Source organism: Rhinolophus sinicus, linkage group LG07 (assembly GCF_036562045.2).
Source record: "Rhinolophus sinicus isolate RSC01 linkage group LG07, ASM3656204v1, whole genome shotgun sequence".
Taxonomy (NCBI): domain Eukaryota; kingdom Metazoa; phylum Chordata; class Mammalia; order Chiroptera; family Rhinolophidae; genus Rhinolophus; species Rhinolophus sinicus.
In genome coordinates, this window is record NC_133757.1 from 5,819,095 (window position 1) to 5,840,421 (window position 21,327).

Consider the following 21,327-nt stretch of genomic DNA (forward strand, 5'->3'; position numbering starts at 1 on the left):
CTCAAAATTTCCTTTACAAAACTAAATGTCCACGTAAGCAGCACCCCATCCAAATAATTTAAATCACCAAATTCAAATAGCTAACCTATTCAAAAAGCAAAGGAAGAAGAAAATACGGACGAGTCAGAATACTGCGTCTGTGACTTACACCACAAATAACTAACTCATAAGGTCAATGACTGAAGAAGCCCTGCTCTCACAACCTCTCTCTGTCCTTTAACAGCTCTGAGCCAGTAACTGGGACCAATACCCAGAACTTCCTCAGGGCACTAAAACCGCAAAACACACAAATTGTAATTGGACCTAAGAAATCAGTTGGCCTTGTGAAATCGGTTTCATAAAGTTTCCAAGTATTTACTACGTGACGTTCATGTTAAATTAACATCAGTATTTTCAAGGTCAATACTATGTTTGTTCGACTTCTTGGGAGTCACACATTTTTGTGATATTTTTAACATCTGACTAAAGCTTCTATCATCACAAGACGCTTCCACTGTTTACAAACACCCTGAAGCAGCAGCTGCTGTTCCTCAGTCACATCTTGTTACAGTAAATAGAGTAGCAGTTTTCAACTCCAGGTACATATTTTACCACTGAAAAGCTATGCTTTAACTTAAACATTTTCTCTCTAATGATGGAGAGACACGTACACAATGAAATGGACGAAGTTGTAACAAGATCACAAACACAGATTTTACGCAGGCGTAATGAGAGAGAGTATAGCTGAATGAACTAAATGCTGAGTAATACTGACCCTGCTTGTATCTTTCAGTCATTTTTAATATCTTTCACCATCCCATTCAAAAAGTGCAGACACTTACCCACACAAGCATTGAGGAAGAGCCAATCGGTCTTCTTCATCCTGTTTTTTATCTGCTTTACTTTTTTAAAGTCCACTTCAAGTTCCTCCTTGCTGCCAACGGCACCAGCCAATTCAATCCTCTGAAAATCCATTTTCACTTCCGAGTCTCGTTTCGTAGTAGGAGGCGATCTTCTTTGGCTGTTACCACTGCTGCAGCCTCCCCTCCATCGAGCTCTGTCTTGCTCATTTATTATTGAAGAAGCCTCTTCAGTTTCTGCCAACTCTATTGCTTCAATATTATTAGGTCTGGGATGATCGCAAACCACACATTTTTTAGCCTTGGCCCAGTTCTCATACGTGCAAACAGAGCAAGTCCAATGCTGGGTCCTCATGTTCAGTTTATTTCTATCATTGTACTCCTCGCAAGGATCAACAGAAAAAGCCACTGGTCTTGAGCCCGACCCTGAGGACTGGGGAGATTCGGTGGGACTCCTGGTCCTACGCTGGGATAAGCACTGGGTACATCTGATTGCTCTTGGCCAGTTCAAGTACGTGCACATGTGGCACGACCACTTGTTTGCATTTTCCATGCTGTACGAAGACTTGACCCTGGGTCTTGCGCTCGAGTCGGGACATATCAAAGGACTACTTCCTCCTTCGGTGCTGGAAGGGTCCCAGTCTCTACCAACGTCACTAGACCCGCTTTTAAACGGGTCTTCTGTAATAATCGTTCCACTGGGCCTTTGGGCGCGACACATAGTACACTTGATTGCAGACGGCCAGTTTTCATACGTACAGTATTCACATGCCCACTTAATTCCACGTTCTGACATTGTGCACTTCTTGAAGTGAGTTATGTCAGGCAGGAGGCTATAAATAATTAGGACATGGTTATTAAAACAATAACTACATAATCCTACCTCTGAAAATATGCCCCCCAAATAAAAGTACCCTTCAACTTATTAAATATAAATTTTTCAAAAGATGCATATCAGGTTTCATATAGAACTATCCTTATCTTCTTTTTTGATTTCCATAAACATGGGTGATAAATTCCCAATGAAAACCTTAGATCTCGGGATTTAATGGAATTGTATTTTCTGAATGAAGGGATAGGCAGAAGACAGAGGGAGGTTTGCTGTGAGAGGGAAGGAGGTTAAAACCGGAAGCCACTAATAGCAATGTTTCATTTCAGCCAGGTCATTACCATCAATTTATAGAAAAGGAACCAACAGTTAAAAGACTCAAAGGGAAGGAAAAGAATGCAAACCAAATATCTTAAGCACATAACCATTCTCACATTATGAACATAGATTAGTACGCAGTCTAGGTATAGTACCATGTTTCATTTACTAAAGAATTCAAAAAATCAAATTCAATTCTATCATTCTGGCTACAGGAGAAAGGCAGCTTCAACATGCTAATTACCCTCTGCTCTTAACAACCACAGGTAGAAAAAAAAGATAGTAACACTGAAACAGATAAAAGTCCTTGATAGCCTATATCCTCAAAATCTAGTTCTTTCTGAAACACATAAAATAAAAATTACAAATCACCTATACTTGAGACAATAAAATCGTCTCAACGAGTTAACTACTAGCATATCACTCCAATTGTCAATATTCATACTCAAAATATTCAATATTTAAAATATACTCAAAATTCAATTAATATTAAAAATATATTCACTATTTAAAAGTTTCCTAGGATTCTACACTGGGCTTATGAACACTACACTATAATGAAGACTTTATTATTTAATGACAACTTATAAATGAAGCAACTTACAAGGCAAAGTTAATACTCTTTAATGGTTTGAATTTAGACAACTAAATTAATATCATCCTGCCACTTATTTTTAAGCAGAAAAAGGAAACAAATTCTACGTCGAGTAACTGAAGCTCTTCTCTCTATTTCTCAGGGATTTGTTCCTCAACCTGAAAGCTCAATCCTTCACTTTATGGCTGTATTATTATGTCCCTGGTTTGCCAAGTCCTCACCCCATTTGTAGTGTGAACTGTTACGAGGACAAATTCACTATAAGAAAGGCTACTATTTAACAGCTAAAATAAAAATCACACTTGCTAAGATTTTAGTTCCCATGCTATAACCTTGACCTTGCACACGGCTAGAATAAAAAGTAGGGTTTATAAATCAAACTAAAGACAAGATTCAGTCTTCATGCTGGCTCAGATTCTGACTTCCTCAGAAGATATTAAAAAACGTGATAAGTGGTTCTGTCTGACTGTGAATAGCTATTCCTGTAAAGGAGACCAACACTGAATTTCACTTGAAGCCTGCTACTTTATCCAAAAGTTTTTTTAAAAGGCTTTATTTTAATCCATTCTCTATTTTATCCTACTCATTTCTTTCAATAATGAACTGCTTTATTTAGAATTTTAACTGAAGAAGGCAATAAAATTAGCTGATTGGGCTGGTCAGTGACATTAGACATGGGAAAGACATTTTTGTATAAAAACTTAAATGTGTGTATGTGCACTAATAAGGACATTAATATTAACTTGGTAGTGCTAAGTCAATTCCCACCTGCATAGCTTGTTATTACTGAAGGGAAAAAGATGGTATAAACCAAGTAAGTTAAAAAAAAGTTATATATATATTTGTGTGTGTGTATATATATATATGGTGCTTATATTTAGCTTTGAAGTCATTTTCTCTTTCAACAACTGTATTTTTTCCTAACCCAGCTAATTTATCTTGTTAGATTTTTGAATTTAGTTTGTGCACACTAATTACTCACAATGTGACAAGATCAGGGAAATATAATCATATAAGCTTCCCTAAAATGAACAATCAAGATTTAATGGCAGTTTTCATGTTCATTAGGCAGTTTCTTCCTTTAGTTTCTCAGGCATAAAGTGAGTTACTTGCCCATTCTATTGGAAATTAAAATGATCAAGTGAAAACTTATCCTGACAAGAACAAGTGACATAATGAACATACCCAGGGCTACCATAAGTAATTTCAGTATTGCATTTAAAATATTTACATTCAAAAATACATGCATGCTTTGATAAGTCTTACTTTTAATTTGCAGGCTAACTAAACACCTTGTGACCTTAATTATCTTAGCTAATCTTCACGGAACTAATGTGCCAACATAACATATTTAAACGTCTATGTGTGGCAAAAAACAAAAAAGTTTGCCATAGAAAATAAAGAATCACTGTCATATTTGCCTGCTGAATGAATGGCCTACCCCTTCCATAAATTCAGGTAGCAAACAATACCAAAACCAAGCTCAAAAGTTTTAAAGTAAGTGCATTATATTAGATAATGATGTATTCAGTATCCATTCTGTGGGGAATTGAGACTGTAGGAACAGTTTTCTGGTGACTGAGAGGTAAAATTCATTGGCGAGGACCATCTGAGAGAGCCTTTTACCCCTGTGGTAATCAGCAAATAGGAAGTAAAAGACGACAGCTCAACTACGTGGTTTTGCATTATGAGATGAAGTTAACACTTTGTAATTTTTCTTCCAAATGTCATAAAAGTGCATGAAATTATTTTTAATAGTAACCAGCTGTTAGTATTGCTCACTGAAAAAGTTACTAAATATCTTTTAACATATATTCATATGCCCAAGAAAATTTAATTTACAAGTCTAATTTTGCATGTAGCACAAATTTCCAATTCTATCCAATGAATCACACTTCAATTAACTGGTACAACAACAAGATCTGCATAATCTGGAAGTGCTACTCTTACAACAAATATTCCTTGGTTCAAATGCAATACCAGCCGTTCCATGCTGTGGACCAGTCCATGGAGCCGTTTGTACATCAAGTTCTATCTGCAGACAGACTGAATAATGTCCCCAGGTATATCAACCATTTTCCAGTACTAAATTCCTAACTGCTTGTGATTACATACTTCCCGGTTCAAGCAATAATAAAAGCAAAGTATTATGGGTACATAGATTAATGGCTGGGGTTAAGGGAGAGGCTAGCAACTGAATATTTTTTATATTGTCATGCTTACTAGTGAATTAACGAGATCGTATTTGGACAGCATTACTACACACTGTAGAAGACATACACATATATTGAAGTCAATTCCTCAAAAATGTAGTTACACCACGAATTCCCCCAACCACCTACTAAAACCCTATGAAAGAGAACTGGAGGAGTGAAATAATCCGTAAGTACAAACTCCTTAAGAATAAACTGAGAGAAGCTCAGCTGTCAGTTTCAAATGATGAAAAGTTATCCAAAGAAAGGATGAACAGCAGTCTTAAGGTTTTGTATGAGCTTTATTAATAAGTCTACAGTAATGCAATATTTATTTTTAATATAAATATAATTATTGATATAAGTTTTAATTACCATAAATCTGTGATTTACAAATACTCAAAAAGCATCTTCAGAGAATACAGATCAAGCTAAAACAAAGGATATTCCAAGCGTACTGAATTTGCAGGTTCTTTTAAAATATTACAAGGTAATTAATTCTGAATTAATTAACTCTTAAGCCAAAAATCCTGCACAATCATTTCCTCTTTTCTCCTCAGCACCTTTCTACATCACTGTCTTCTTCACACAGTCAACAGAAAAAAATAACTAACTGGTCTTGAGCAAGGTCCTGACGCTTGACAATAGGTGAACCCTCTGTCTACAAATCTGACCTCATTTCAGGGCTCCAACCAATGATCACATCCTGCACTAAACCTCTTACCTTCCTCTCACAACAAACTCCTCTCCTGACTTCTGCAGTTCCCATGAAGGACACCCCTGCACCCAGCAGAAACTCAAAATCATCTTGAATTCTGCCTTCTCCCCATAATTCTCTCTAGTGGTCTCTATCAACCACTTCCTGTCTTCCCATTCCAACTGCCATCAGCCCTTCTCGGGTCAGAGCTCCTGTAATAGCCTCCTAAGCGCCTTCCCTTTCTAAATCCAGCCAGCTCATGGTTATCAGAATAATTCTCTGAGTATCAAACAAGGCGCTCTTTCTGAAGCTCTCAGCCAACAGCACAAACGCTCAGCTCCGTCCCGTCGCACACCCCCCAGACTCATGCAGTACCACCACCCATCAACACTGCACACACGAAGGCTGTGCCTGAGAAACACAAGTACAACAGACACACTCTGGGGAATCCTACCCGTCCTTTAAGGCTCAGTTAAAATCTCATGAAATTTTGTCAAATCACTTCAAGTTCACACCAAGCAACCACATTTCTACTGACATTTGGCACTTAAACCGTATTTCCTTCGGGCTAGCGAGGTTCTAGAACACTGATTTGTGTGTGTTTTCCCTACATCATTCTCTCCCCTCAGTTTTCTGTCAGGTAGGCAGGCTTTCACAATCTTTGGCTCAGGGATTCTAGTGGCATGAAATGTGACCCAGCCCCGAGTTTAGCAAAACCCACTGATGATACCACATTGAGTGACCCAAAGAAAGAAAGGACAGTAGGGCTTTTGAGCAATCTCAGGCAAATAAGCGCATTTTTAGAGGATGGGATCCACTCCTGTGACAAGACCTCAGTACAAAGTGTCTGCCACTAACAACCAGATGCCAAGCCACAGGCGCTCATCATGTGGTGAACTATTCCAAGTCCTGTGATATAAAGGAACAAGTAAAAAAACTTCTGCGGTCATTAAACATTCTCTGAAGGTACGAACCCTATGTGAAATGATGTATAATCAAGAATTAGCAGATCTCAAAAATGTGTTGACTTTCCTCCTATACAGAGGTCACTGTTGTCTATGTCATCTTAGCTAATGAGTAGATTTGAACTAAACATACTGGCTAAGGACCCTTCCCAGGAATTTGTGGACAAGTGGGACAAAGTAATTGTAGTTAAAACAACCAAGTTAAATAACAGCTGTCACGGTGACCTTGGCCTTACTGGCACTATGCCTTAGTTAACTGAGGCAATTACCCACACAACTAGGGCATTTAGCTTCATGCCACCCAATCCCAAATCACTGAAATATAACAAAGAATACAAAGTTTACATTTTAATGTCAACATGGTGATTTTTAAAAAACTGCAATAAAAGTTATAATTCTAATGCTTTTTGTTTTAAATCACTAGACAATTAACAATCCATTGATTAGAACAGAAGACTTAGAGACACGAAATAATTTAACTGTGTCAAATCTCACAGGAAACAACAGTAATGCTCTTTCTTTTAATTTATCTTCTAGTTATTTCAAGACGAATCCTCTATCTTTACATACTAGGGCTTTAGCTGTAATTTTCCCAACTTCCTCCATTTCAACATCTTCTGTTCCTAGACAGTCACAATACAGGAAGGAGGAGTAATACTGTACATATAAAGAGAGGTATCTTGAGCTACTACCAAACCCATCTTAGCATGGTTTCTGTCCACAGTTTCGGACACAGCATAGGGCAGTCACATGCCCCAAATTATAACCCCAAACAAAACTAATTTTATGTTAACAGCCTATTACCGAAGGTCTACTGTGCACTCAGAGATGTTGAGATGTAACTAGATAAAACATTGTTTTGTGCTCAGAGTACCTGTCATCTAATTAGATGAAAGATGACTACAGTTTTCTTAAATTTATGTGGAAGTGGGGTGATTATCTCCAAGAGTGCATATCAACCCAGCATTTAAAAAGTAATAAAACAACTTTTCCAGGAACTATGAACATGCCACCTCCTTGAGAATCTGACTTCTTTCATTATCCCATCCATTGTGTTCACACTGAACAGATTAATCCCAACTAATGTATCCACAGGAGCCAAGAGTCATTACTATACCTACCCAAGGTCATCTCTTTGCCAAACACTATGGATGTTATCTGTGTGATAGAGGAAGAAGTAGTAAAACCTTAGAACTTTTAGATAATTATTGAGTTTTGACAAAACAAAAATGTGAAAAGCAGGCAGAACCAAACCGATGAAATATTTCAAGCAAAATCAACTGAGTTACCATCTTCTCCAAAAACATCTTTTTCATAATACCTCAACTTTGTTCAACTTTCTTTGTTATTTTGCCTGATTTCCAATCCACTATAACTTGAATTTTCAAAAAACTCATCTTATAAATATAAGTTATTTACAAATGTCATTTATTAATAATGTAATTCAATCAGATCAGCTTTTCTCTTGATTCTCAGTATAGTGGATAGGAAAATAGGATGGGGATTTTGTGATTTGGGGTTTCATTGCAAGTACAGGGAGAATAGGCAGGCAGAAGTTTAGCAAAGGCAACCTGGGAAGGAGCGCCAAAGACAACAGCAGGCTGAAGGCACAGCCTAGCCAGTCATTAGAGATGGATGAGTGTCTACTGCACAATTCTGCCAGAGCCAGCCTTATCTGACTAAGAAAACAGCTAAAACTTAAGCATTTACTGTATGTCAGCCATTGTTCTAAGCACTGTGTGTGTGCATGTGTGTCTGTGTGTACACACACATACATTAACTAATTTCATCTTCAGAATCCTATGAAACAGGTACTATTATCTCCAATTTTAATGACTGAAAACACAGACAGAGAAGCTGAATGACTTGCCTAAAGTCACAAAGCTTACTACCATGTCTCCCTGAAAATGCGATCTAGTGGACTATCAGCTCTAATACGCCCTTTGGAGCAAAAATTAGTCTAAGACCGGGTATAATATAATAGAATAGGTCTTATATTAATTTTTGCTCCAGCAGACGCAGTAGAGCTGATCATCTGGCTAGGTCTTATTTTCGGGGAAACACAGTAAGTGGCAGAGGCAAGGTTTGAACCCAGGCATTCTGGCTCCAAAGTCTGCAATATATATGTTATGTAATAAATATACCGCAGCCCATAGTCACCTGTACCCATTATCCAGAATTTGGACTATTACTAAACTGCACTGAGTTTTTCACTAAGCAGTCCTTCCTAGATGACTTCTGACAGACAATATCTAAAGAGGAAAACTTAAAAAATAAAAATAAACTGTTAACACACATTTTGCTCAAAATTTAGCTTTTTAAGATTACACAGAATCTTCCCCAAACATATCTAGATTAAGAACTACTGCAAAATGTCTAAAAACTTCAAGTTATTTATAAAGCAAAATATACTAAATCTAGAATCTAAACTTGAATGAAAAGACAACTTGGAATATTCACCACGGTTTTAGACTACACAATACCTTAAGTATTTTTCATTTTGGAGGCAACTACTGAGGAAGAAAACAGTATTAATAAAAGTCAGCCTGACTTCAACAAACACAGTGCAGATTACTAAAGAAACTACAGCATGTCAATTAAAATAAGAAACACCTTCCACTTTCATTCAGAGACTTGAAAAAAAGGGAAAGTCTCACCAAATGACAGATATGTATGAATTACAGTACCCACATGCAGCCCTGTTTTAAAGGAAAGCAAAGAATGACTGAAATAGTAAGCAAATCATCTTTATCTCTCAGAGCCTCAATTTTCTCATTCGTAAAAGAAACGAATGAGTTAAACAAGATGACCTGAGAATCTCCACCCCATATACTAAACTCTAACTAGCAATCACACATTCTTCTATGTAAAGACTCACTTTAAAATCTTGTTTGAATTTATTAATATTTTGCAGATACTCTACTTCTGAACATAATGAAAACAATTTTTAGTTAAAATTAACTTCCATTTGTGACAAGTTCTGATAGTCAAGCCCAAATTCTAAAACATATACTAACATTAATAGATGTAAGCAGTAACAACAACCTGTTTTTGAAGTAAAGCTGTCATCTCATACATCTGTATACCACACCACCTACGAATTATTTGTGCCACATAACAATAAGTGATCAAGCCTGAATTGGAAAAAGTTTCTAGTTCTAACTACCAGTTTAGAGGGTTCCAGGGGATAGAGGCACAATCTAACCCCGTGGAGATGCAATCAGCAAATTCCTGTGTGTGTGTGTATATTAAACTCATGTACATTTTAAACATTAACTTGAACACTGTTTTGATATTTAAAAGTTACTAGGAATTTAAGATGTGATTAACAGTATTGTACCCATATTTATAAAAGTCCTTTTCTCTTAAGAGACACATACTGAAATGTTATGTCTGGAATTTGCTTCTTCCTATAACTCACAGGTACAGCTCATAAGAGAGAGGAAATATATCAAAACACGAACCAAAGTGTCTTTTATCCTAAACTTGCACGGACAAATATCACACTTATGAAAACTAAGACATAAAGTGATGTTTTTTCAATGTCTCTCATGAACAAAGATGCAAAAATCCTCATTGAAACATCAGCAAATAAAATTCAACGATGTAAGAAAAAAATTATACACCACAACCAAGTGGGGTTTATATCCCAGATATATAAGGCTCGTTCAATGTTCAAACATCAGTTGACGTAATCCATCATATCAGCAGGCCACAGAAAAAACGACCACATGAACACATGCAGAAAAGGCAAAATCCACTCATGATTTTAAAAAACAACTCTCAGGAAACTAGGAGTACCAAGGCACTTGCTCAACTTGATAAAGAGCATATACAAAAACACTTACACCTAACAACATACTGAATGGTGAGAAAGTAGAAACTTTCCTTCTAAGGGCCCCTCTCACCACTCCTTTTCAACATCAAACTGGAAATTTTAGCTAATGCTAAAAAAACAAAAAAGGAAATAAAGGTATACCTATTGGGAAGAAAGAAAATTGTCTTTATTGACAGATGATATGATTGCCTATCTGAAAATCTGTAAGAATCAACACCACTCCTAGAGCTAAAAAGAGATTACAACAAGGTTACAGGATACAAAGTTAATATGCAAAAGTTAATTACCTTCCCCCCTGAAACTAATGAAAAAAATAAAAAATGTTTTAAAGTTGATTTCCATATACCAGCAATGAACAAATGGAATTTGAAATTTAAAACAATTACCATTTACATTAGCACCTCCAACACTGAAATACTTAGGTATAAACCTAACTAAATATGTAAAAGAGCTATAAGGAAAATGACAAAAGTAGTTAAAACAAAAAAATCAAAGAACTAAATAAATGAAGAGATATCATCCATGTTCATGGATAGGAAGACAATATTGTCAAAATCTCAGTTCTTGCCAACTTGATCAAGAGATTCAATGCAACTGCAATCAAAACCCCTGCAAGCTATTTTGTGGATATTAACAAACTGATTCTAAAGTTTATATGGAGAAGCATAAGACTCAGAATAGCCAACACAGTACTGAAGGAAAAAACCTAAGAATGGCTACCCTGACTTGAAGACTTCCTATAAAGCTACAGTAATCAAGACAGTGTGATACTGGTGAAAGAACAGACAAGTAGGTCAATAGCATAGAACAGGGAGGGCAGCAATAAACCTACAGATATAGAATCACTTGATCTTTGAAATGAGCAAAAGCAATACAATCGAGAAAAGACAGTCTTTCAAAAAATGGTGCTGGAACTGGACAGTCACATGCAAAAAAATGACTCTAGACACAGACCTTACACTCTTCACAAAAACTGAAAATTGATCTCAGGCCTAAATGTAAAATGCAGAACTATAAAATTCCTAGAAAATAACATAAAAGGAAATCTAGATGATCTTGGCTATGGCAATGTCTTGTTAAATAAAACACCAAAGGCACAATCCACAAAAAAATAATTGATAAGCTGGATTTGTTAAAATTAAAAACTTCTGCTCTGTAAAAGACACTGTCTAGGAAATGTCAAGATAAGCCAAAAAAACAGGAGAAAATATTTGCAAAAGACATATCTTGATAAAGGACTGTTATCCAAAACATGCAAAGAACTCTTAAAACTCAACAATAAGAAAACAAACAACCCAATTAAATCATGGGCGAAAGACCTGAATAGACACCTCAGCAAGGAAGTTATACAGATGGCAAACAGGCATAAGAAAAATGCTCAACATCCAATATAAGCAGGCAATTGCAAATTAAAACGGCAATGAGACACCAGTACACACCTACTAGAATGGCCAAAATCCAAAACATTGATACCACCAATGCCGATGAGAATGTGGAACAGGTACTCTGACTCACTCTGGCGGGCATGCAAATGGTACAGCGAGAGCTTGGCCGTTTCTTACACAACTAAACATGTTCTTACTATGAGATCCAGCAATTGTGCACCGTAGTATTTACCCAAAGGAGTTGAAAACTTATGTACAAACACAAGCCTGCACACGGATGTCTACAGCAGCTTTATTCATGATCGATCGCCAAAACTGAAAGCAACCAACCAAGACGTCCTTCAGTAGGTGAATGGATCACTTGTGGTCCATTCACACAATGAAATACTATTCGGCATTAAGAAAGAAATAAACTAAAACAATAGCTAAATAAATAAACTATGACGACAAGGAGGAACCTTAAATGCGCATGATTAAGTGAAAGAAGCCAATCTGAAAAGGCTACATACTGTATGATCCCAACTATAGACATTCTGGAAAAGGCAAAACAACAGACACAATAAAAAGATGGGTGGGTGCCAGGGTTGACGGGAGGGAAAAATGAACAGGTAGAGCATGGAGGATTTTTAGGGCAGTGAACTATTCTGTATGACATTACAATGGTGAGTACCTGTCATAGATTTGTCAAAACCCATACAATGTACAGCACCAAGGGTAAAAGTTAACATCACTGTGGACTCTGGTTGGTAGGACGTGCCATGGCAGATTCACCAACTGTAACAAATGTGCCACTCTGTTGCGGGATGTTGACCGGGGAGAGGGTATGCATGTGGGGGCAGGGAGATATGAGAACTCTGTACCTTCTGCTCAATTTTGCTGTGAACCTAAGCTGCTCCCACTGGCCAAACCTGGATTGACTAGGCATCCACAAAAATAATAAGGATTTTAAAGCATGGAGTAAAACAAAAATCCATAAAAACCTATGTCTACAAATGTGTAGATAAACACACATAAAGAGAAAACTCTTCTTTACTATAGAAATCCAACTAATAAATGCAAAAAGAATAACTGAATTAGAAAAATCACCATTTGGCGATCTTCACAACAGATTCAGAAAACAGTCATCAATGGATATTAAAACTAATGGGCAAAAGCTAGAGGACAGGATATTTAAATGGTCTCCAAGTATGTTCCCTCAACAGTAACTGGCATGTTCCACAGCCCGGTGGACAGCACCTTAACCAAGCAATCCAAATGAACCACTCCAGGAATCGCATCATTTGTGCTCAGAGCACAACGTCACTGCTGTGGTCTTCTTGCCCCAAAGTGCATAATCTAACTCTAATCACGAGAAAACATCAGACATATCATATTAAGAGACCTGGTACAAAACAACTAGTCCTATATTGTTCAATAACAGCAATATCATGAAAAAGAAAGACTTTACTGTTACAATAAAGGAGCTTATTAAAAACATAACACCAGACTGCAACACATGATCTGAGATTTTCTGTTGTCATTATAAAAAACATTAATGGACAACTTCTGAATAAGATTTGCAGAATCTTACTCTTAAGACTTACATAATAGTACTGTATGATGTTAATTTCCTGATTTTGGTAATTGTACTGTGGTTATATAAGAGAAAGCCCTTGTTTTTAAGAAATACACACTAAATATTTAGGGATCAAGTGGTATCAAATCTTCAACTTACTTTCAAACAGTTCCGAAGAAAAATATATTTATACTTACACACACACACACACACACACACACACACACACACATCACACAACAAACCTTAAAATTTACAAATTACTTCCACATCCTTATATAGAAGCCAGATGGATCCTTTAGAAATGTAAACCAAGTCACAACATAAGGATTTGAAATCCTGTAATGGGTTCCCAATTCACTCGGAATAAAATTTAAATTCCTCAGTCTTTACGAGCAAATCTTACATAAAAGAGGATTTCCTTATACAGCAAGCTCATTTCACCTTACTGAGTTTTGTATTAGAAATCTCCCCGCCTAGAGTGCTCTTTCCCCAAGATTTTCACACAGCCAGCTGTTGTCACTGAGATCTAGGTTTAAATGTCACCTCCTCAGGAAGATTTTCTCTGACCACTCAAGTCATTCTCCACCACGTGACCCTACTTTCAGTATCTGTACAGCACTTATCACTACCTGGTACTTTTTTTCTTATTTGCAACTTGACTGTCTCTCCACACTAGAATGTAAATACAAGTAACAGACTCTGTCCTGTTCACAGGAATATCTCCACATCTAGTATAGTTGCTTTTTCAAATGATTAACACTGAATAGGTCGTTACTAAATGTTTTAACTATAGTAGCCTTTGCAACAGCATTTTTGTAGTCTACTTTTTGAAAATCCTAAACAACCTCAGATCACATAGTAGGTTCCCTATAATTATTAATTTAATTTGCTGAATGATTTCAGTAATACGACAAGTATCCCCAACATACCCGCCCCTCCCCCCCCACACACACACACACACAGAGCTCTTCCCTCTTCCCATCTGTAAAGATGGTCCTCAATGAAGAGGATCACTCCTTGGTTCTAATTTCCAGCTTCTTGACAATAGTAGCTCTGGGGGAAAACGAGGATCAGGGCCTGGAGAGGGAATCAGGCGCCCAGACCCAGCTGCTAGGAGTCCCTTCCCACCCTCACCGGCGCACTTCAGCTGTCTGAGGCCTCTCCTGGTCCTTAAACACCGCACGGCACTTGCACGGTCTCCATGCCTTCACTGGTAAGACTGCGTTTGCACAGGATGCTCTCTCTGCCACGCTCACCCTCCTTCAGGGACCAGCTGCTCAGGGACATGTCCCCGCCTCTGTAACACCCTTCCTGATACCCTAATCTTGTGCTAAATTAATTTAGTCACTTCTTTACCACTTCATGGTACTTAGTTTAGTGGATTATGGTTTATTTCTAACAATCAGCTGTGAGAAATTCATTTTTATGTCTGTATAAACAGCGTCTGCTTTGTGACAGTTGCTCACTAATCACTTAGTCAGTAAAAAGTAACTCAATGTTCTACTGGTATCAAAGGATAGTATTCCAAAACAAGATTAGTCAAAAATAGTTCTGCAAACTGCTATAGTTCTCTTGTTTAAAAACAAACGTTAGCTTCATTAAATATCAAAAAATAAAGTACCTATCCCAACAACAAAAGCAAAAAGGAATTTAGAAGTGGCTTGTTTAAAAATGTCCCGCCTTCTGAATTCCAATCAAAGTGTGAGTTTATTGCTGCAACTTACTGTGCAACACTGAGAGACCCTTTTCTCCATCTGTAAAATAAGGAGAATTTCTTCATATATCCAGGAAATACTATCTTGCAATAATCAATTTACACTGAGAATTATACCATTAAAGCTAAGTAAATTTCAGCAAATGGTGCCAGGACAACCAGACAGCCACCTGCAAAAGAGTTACGTTGGACCCTACATCATACTACATATAAAACTTAAGATTATTATTGACCTAAATATAAGAGCTAAAACTATAAAATTCTTAGAAGAAAACACAGATATGCATCTTCTTGACCCTGGATTAGATAATGGCTTCTTAAACATGACACCAAAAGCATAAGTGGCAAAAGGAAACATAGATAAGTTGAACTACATCAAAATTAAAACCTTTTGCGCTTCAAAGGCCACCATGAAGAAAGTGAAAAGAAAACCCACAAAACAGGAGAAACTATTTGCAAATCATTTATCTGACTGCTATTCAGAATATATAAAGAACTCTTAAACAACTCAACAGTAAAAAGACAACCAAACTGATAGACATTTCTGTAAAAAAGATATACACATGGCTAATAATATGAAAAGATGCTCAATACCATTAGTCATTAGGAAAATGCAAATAAAAACTAGGAGATGCCACTTCACTAGAATGGTTATAACAAAAAAGAGAGACAATAACAAGTGTTGCGGGGTATAGAGAACTGGAACCCCCTCATACACTGCTAGTAGAAATGTGAAATGGTGCAACCACTTTGGAAAACAGTCTGAAGTTCCTCAAAGGTTAAACACAGAGTTACCATATGACCCAGTAATTCCACTCCTAGGTATATACCCAAGAGAAATGAAAACTTATGTCCACCAAAAACTTGTACACAAATGTTCATAGCAACATATTTAGTAAGACAAAAAGTAGAAACAACCCAAATGTCCATCAATTAACAGACACAAATGGAATATTAATTATTCAGCCATAAAAAGGAATACAGTATTGATACATGCTACAACAGGGATAATCCAGGAAAACATGTTAAATGACTGAAGCCCGACATAAGAGGTCATACATGGTATGATTTGATTTGCATGAAACGTACAGAATAGGCAAATCTATGGAGACAGAAAGTAGATTCGTGGTTGCCAAGAACTGGGGCAAAGGAAGAAATGACTGCTAATGGGTAGAAGGTCTCTTTCTGGGGTGATGAAAATGTTCGGGATCGTGGTGCTGGTCACACAACTCTGTGAATAGGCTAAAAACCAATGAAGTGTAGACTTTAAAAGGGTGAATTTTATGGTATATGAAATAAACCTCAATAAAGTTGTTATAAAACAATTAAGAAAAACACAGAAAGACACTATGGGGGCCCAGAACACACCACCCCAAGATGTGCCTCAGTGGTACGCAGCTTACTCTGAGCCAAAGGCAATTTTAGCTTCAGGCCCCAGAGCAACACCCCCTGGCCTTATTAACTACCTAGAAGAATCTGAATTAGAGGCCTTGCCCGTAAGGGATTATCAGAGATAACGTCTTTTGACCTATCGATAGGGCAGGGCAAACTTCTATTTACTAAACGTCTGCTCTTCTTATCACCCTGCAATGACCTTTTGAAGCCAAGTCACTTACCTCATCCCTAGCTCAGGATGTCTTATATGCTTTAATTCCTTTTCTATCTCTGAACCTCTTGCGCAGTTGGGGGGCTCTGACTCTCACTTATGTGAGATTCCCATATGTAGGAGAGTAAATTTGATTTGCTCTTGTCAATTTGCCTATATCCGGCCAGCCAAAAGAACCGGGAGGGGTAAAAAGGAATTTTTCCCCTTCTCCACAATGTACAACTGATTTCCAATAATGCCTTATCCATTCAAACATTTTTTATTTATGTGAATTCAATCCTCATAAAAATCTGACTTGTCAAAGGGTGAAAACCACAATTGTGCTGTGTTGGGTGAGGAGGGAGTAGGGTAGTTGCCCTCTATCTGAACTATAAAAATAAAGAAAATTACTTTTCTAATTGAAATTGAAAAAGTTCAATTTCACTAGGCACCTGAAAAATTATCAACTTTATATTCAATTTACCAGACCAACCTCCATTTTAAAATTCAAACCGACGGCTCTTGTCAAAAATTTCATCTTAACCCAACACCCTCCCAGAAAGCAAAGAATGCTAACGGATCCAGATTTCTCTAGTGCTGAGATTACTGGTATAATTCTATGAAAGTACCTTTTACAAATGTAACTGGCTTCTGTAAAAATGCCTAGTATTTCTGGAAAGCTTATTAACAGGCTAATTTTAGCTTCAATTGTGCTACAAAGGTTTCTGAAGCTTTAAAAAATGTTTTATGTAAACTACTTTCTAAAAATCAGTCTACTTCAAAGGAAAAATATTGTGATGAACTGAAGAGAACAAGTTTCCACATAGATGCATTCGAGACGGTTTACTGCTAAGAGACTTGTGTCCATAAAATGCCAGGCCTTTTACTCAGACATACACACAACACAAACATACACACCTGTTTTCCAACGACACCAGCATCCACCCGCGGACTGCATAATTACATGTGTCACCCATGGTACACAAACACACTATGGACCCAGCTGCTGTGTGTTCTCCTCCAACAGCGTTGACAGGTAGCAGTGAATCACACATTCTCCTGAGTTTCATCTGCCTCGTGATCAATGACACATGCTGCCAACATCTAAGGTTAAGGATGCAAACTGAGACCACAGATATTTCTCCTTCCTGTAATGCTAAGCATGACCTATACACTACAAATATGGAATGACCACCCACAGTGTCACCAGTGCCAAACTCAAATGGAAGTTAACTGCCCCAGACTCAAATCTGAAGTAAACTATGGAACTGCAGTACTTGTTTTTATTTGAATAATAAGACTTGTTTTTATTTGAATAATAAGACTTGATCATTATCAAAATGTTGCGCATCCTCTATAGGAAGAGCTGTGCTGATAATAAAAAAAATTTTAGAGAGCCATTAATTTCAAATATTTTCTCATAAAACAAAATCCCAGAAACTCCACTACTTAGAACAGTACAAACTGCACATCCTATAAAACCTCTATAACCAGAAATACTTTGTCAGACTCCATAGATACAGGATTTAGGGTTCATAGCATTTCTCAGAGGTCTCAAAACCTGAATTGGGAAGCAGAATAAAGATATAAAGAGATAAACTGAAATCCAGGCTAGCATATGCTAAGGAAAAACCAAAAACAACAAAAGACAAAATAGTCCCACACGAGCGAGCAGTGAATGGATCCACTGGGGTTGGTTCAAGTCAAAAAGGCTTCTGAAGAGACAGGAATCAACTGGGCCCAGAGTAAAGAATATCCATGAAAACAAGCGGAAGAGGTTTCAAACAGAAAGAATGGCGTAAAAAAAGGCCAAAAAGAGGCACTTCACAGGAACAACAAACAAGTTAGTTTGGCTAAAGCTAAGGATTCACCAAGGGAAGAAGTCAGAGTTAAGTCTGAAGACTGCATCAGGGCCACATTATAGAGAAACTTGAACACCACACCAAGGAGCTTCAACTTTGCATGTAATAAGCAGTGTTCTGCACGTTTTTATGTTGTGATGTGAGGACGTGAGAGTGTTTGAATGTGCAAGATCTTATTTACCGAAGCCCAAACAGAGCACAGATATTCCAAATGAAACGCCACATCAGTGAGAGAAAACATGTTCAAAGCCCAGGTACAAGAACTTATTATTGGGGGACGAGGGACATGAGCAGCCGTCCTCAAAAAGTAACAGTGAACCAAGTTAAACAAAAAGTTTCAGTGGTCTACTTTTGCAACTCCCATTTATTTAAAGTTTCCATTTATTATAAAAGCAATGTAAGTGTAAAGCATGTTGAACAGCTCTCACTATATCAATCATGGGGGGCAGTTTACCTCAAATATTGTACAACTAGATTGTGAGTTCCAAACCTATATTAATCCTCAGACTTTTAAATGTGTACGCCATAACCCTTATCAGTGTACAGAGCTGGATCAAGGCCATAAGCTTAAAATCTACCGCCAGGAATGACGTCATACTAATCCAAGCCCATTTTGAGAGTAAATAAATGGGTGTCCCAATGCTCCCAGTGATAAAAGGTGTTGAAACATCAACAGAAACAGAAATCCCTGACAGTCAAATAATATCCTCCCCAAAGATTAAAGTGTGTCATTACTATCCTCTTAGTCTCCATAATAGCCCAATAAAAACAATGTTATGAAATTTTAGTACAAGGTGACTGCATATATTGTCATAAGATCCAAAAATCAGTGGGGAGCAGGGGTCTACATTTCTTTACAATTACCTCATATAATTAATAACAATAATAATAATCAGGAAGAGATCCAGCTTTATTTTTCACAGTTCAGGTGACTTTCCCAAGGCCCTTGGCATAAGCCAAGATAAAATTCCTTATGGTTCCCCCTGGCTTATAGTTTGCACACTGAGTCATCCATGTTTGAGCCAAACAGGGGTACCCTTAAGGTCGCCCAAGTGATAAAGAAGTCAGCTAATGAGAGATCACTCACAGAAGAACCACTCATTATAAACATATCCAAGAGCAAAAGATTTCTCTTTGATTGTGTTCCTAAAACGATAGTTTTGTTCATTAAACTTACTGATACCATCGATTTTACTTTGAGCAGACAGAGCAAAATACTGGGTAGAGGGGACGGCGTTTGACCTGATAGTCTACCAAGTTATGGAAAAGGGAAATCAACTGACTGAAATTTCAAAATTCTCAACAAGAGAGTTTCAAAACACCAGTGTATCTCGCAGCTCATGGGCCGGTTCAAACTTCCAGGCTGAGCCTCAACTGCCTGTCCCTTGTGCTTAATGCAAGTATTCATTACAGTCCTTTTGTCTGTGAAATGACCCACACACCAAGCCACAGCAGAGAAGAGAAAATAACAGGTTCTTGAACGGAACAATCATGACTGGGAGCGAGACGGGCCGTCAATCTCTGCACTAGCTGCAGCCCCTCCAGCCCACCCGTCCCCCACCCCACACACCTTTATTTTCTTCAGACAGAAATGGCAGCAACTGGGGCTACCACGGGAGGGGAGGAGAGGACTCGGCCAAGAGACCGAAATACAAGTTTGGGGACCAGCACCAACTTGTGGCGACGGACCCAAGTATTTTAGGGCCTGCTACAGAGAGGGAGCGAAAGCCCACTCACACCCCCTCCCCCGTAGGTGGCAGGAAAGGATGGGGGAGGGGGAGACTCTGGCGGAAGAGAGGTGGCAGGGCAGGCAGGGAGTCCAGCCGCGGGAGATCGATGGTCGGTAAACAAGCCGGGCGGACCCACCCTCCCACAGCCCGGGGCCTGTTCCCGCACCCGCACCGGGAAAGCCCAAGATGAACGCACGGCGGTAGCAGATCCTGCCCCTTCCCGTCCCTGGCCTCCTCTAGCCTACGACAGCGCCCCGGGGGTCGCGGGCGGGCGGCCCAGGACACCCGGGCGCCACCAGGGAGCTAGGGGCCCGGCAGGCCGCCATGGGGGCCGCCAGGGGCCTACGGCGAGGCGCCCACCCGGGCCTGATTACCTGGCGGCGGCGGCGGCTCCTCCTCCAGCTCCTGCTCCTCCTCCCAGTCCGATGCTCGGCGTCCGGCGGCAGCGGCGACTCCCCGAGCAGCCCGCGGCGACGAGCCGAGCCGGGCCCCTCTCCGCCTCCCTCCGTGCCGCCTCCGCCCTCCCCCCTCAGTCAGGACATGGTCTCCGTGGGCCGCGGACGGCTCCCGACTGCCGGAGACCGGGGCCGAGGGGCAGAGAGCAGGCGCGGAGGCGAGGGGGCCCCGAGGGGGAGGGGGAGCAGAGGAAGGGGGCGTCCTCGGGCGCTGCGGGATCCTAATGGCGGCGGTGAGGGGCTCTGGAGCCAAATAAACTCCACAGCGAGCAGCACAACGTCAAGGCCGGACCTCACCGCTCGCCGCCCTATCATTGGCCCGGAGGCCGCCAGGGGCGCAGCCAATGGGCGGCCGCTTCTTTCCCGGAGCAGTGGGCGGGCCGCGGAAAGGTGACGTCACGCCGGCGCCCAGCCCTGATTGTGAGGCGGGGGCGGTCCTGGGCTCTGGACCCTTGGCCGCCTGCGGGGGACGCTGGGAGGCGACAGGGCGGCTCTGCGTCCGCGGCCCGGAGGGCGTCCTCGCGCGGGTCCCACTCGCGTTGCCTCCTCTGCAGCAGACGCGCCCGACTGATAGGTCAACCCCCGAGTCGCGTCTCCCAGGGGGCCACGTAGTAACAGATTCTGCTTCAGCTTTTCTTACAGTTTCAATCTCTTTATCAGGCACCAGGGAAGATAAATGTTTAAGTTGATTGTGATAGTTTTTTATGTCCGGTTTTCACCTTCGAGGCGGTGTGTGTGTGTATTTATAATATGTATTACATGTAT

The 21,327-nt window shown here is 39.4% G+C and overlaps 1 protein-coding gene across 3 annotated transcripts in view; it reads right to left on the reverse strand.

Moving 5' to 3' along the window:
• Positions 1-20,878, reverse strand: part of ZRANB1 (zinc finger RANBP2-type containing 1) — a 53,505-nt gene extending 32,627 nt beyond the window's left edge. The window contains exons 1-2 of one of the 3 annotated variants that reach the window (XM_074338826.1): positions 20,482-20,878; positions 822-1,672 (exon numbers count right to left, since the gene is read on the reverse strand). Coding sequence is in view for 1 of the 3 variants with exons in the window: in XM_019742171.2 (XP_019597730.2) it covers positions 822-1,635 (814 nt within the window). In the remaining 2 variants the exon portion in view is untranslated. The remainder of the gene's footprint in view (positions 1-821; positions 1,673-20,481) is intronic. The other 2 variants (XM_019742171.2, XM_074338827.1) reach the window with 2 other exon arrangements.
• Between the last annotated feature and the right edge of the window lie 449 nt (positions 20,879-21,327).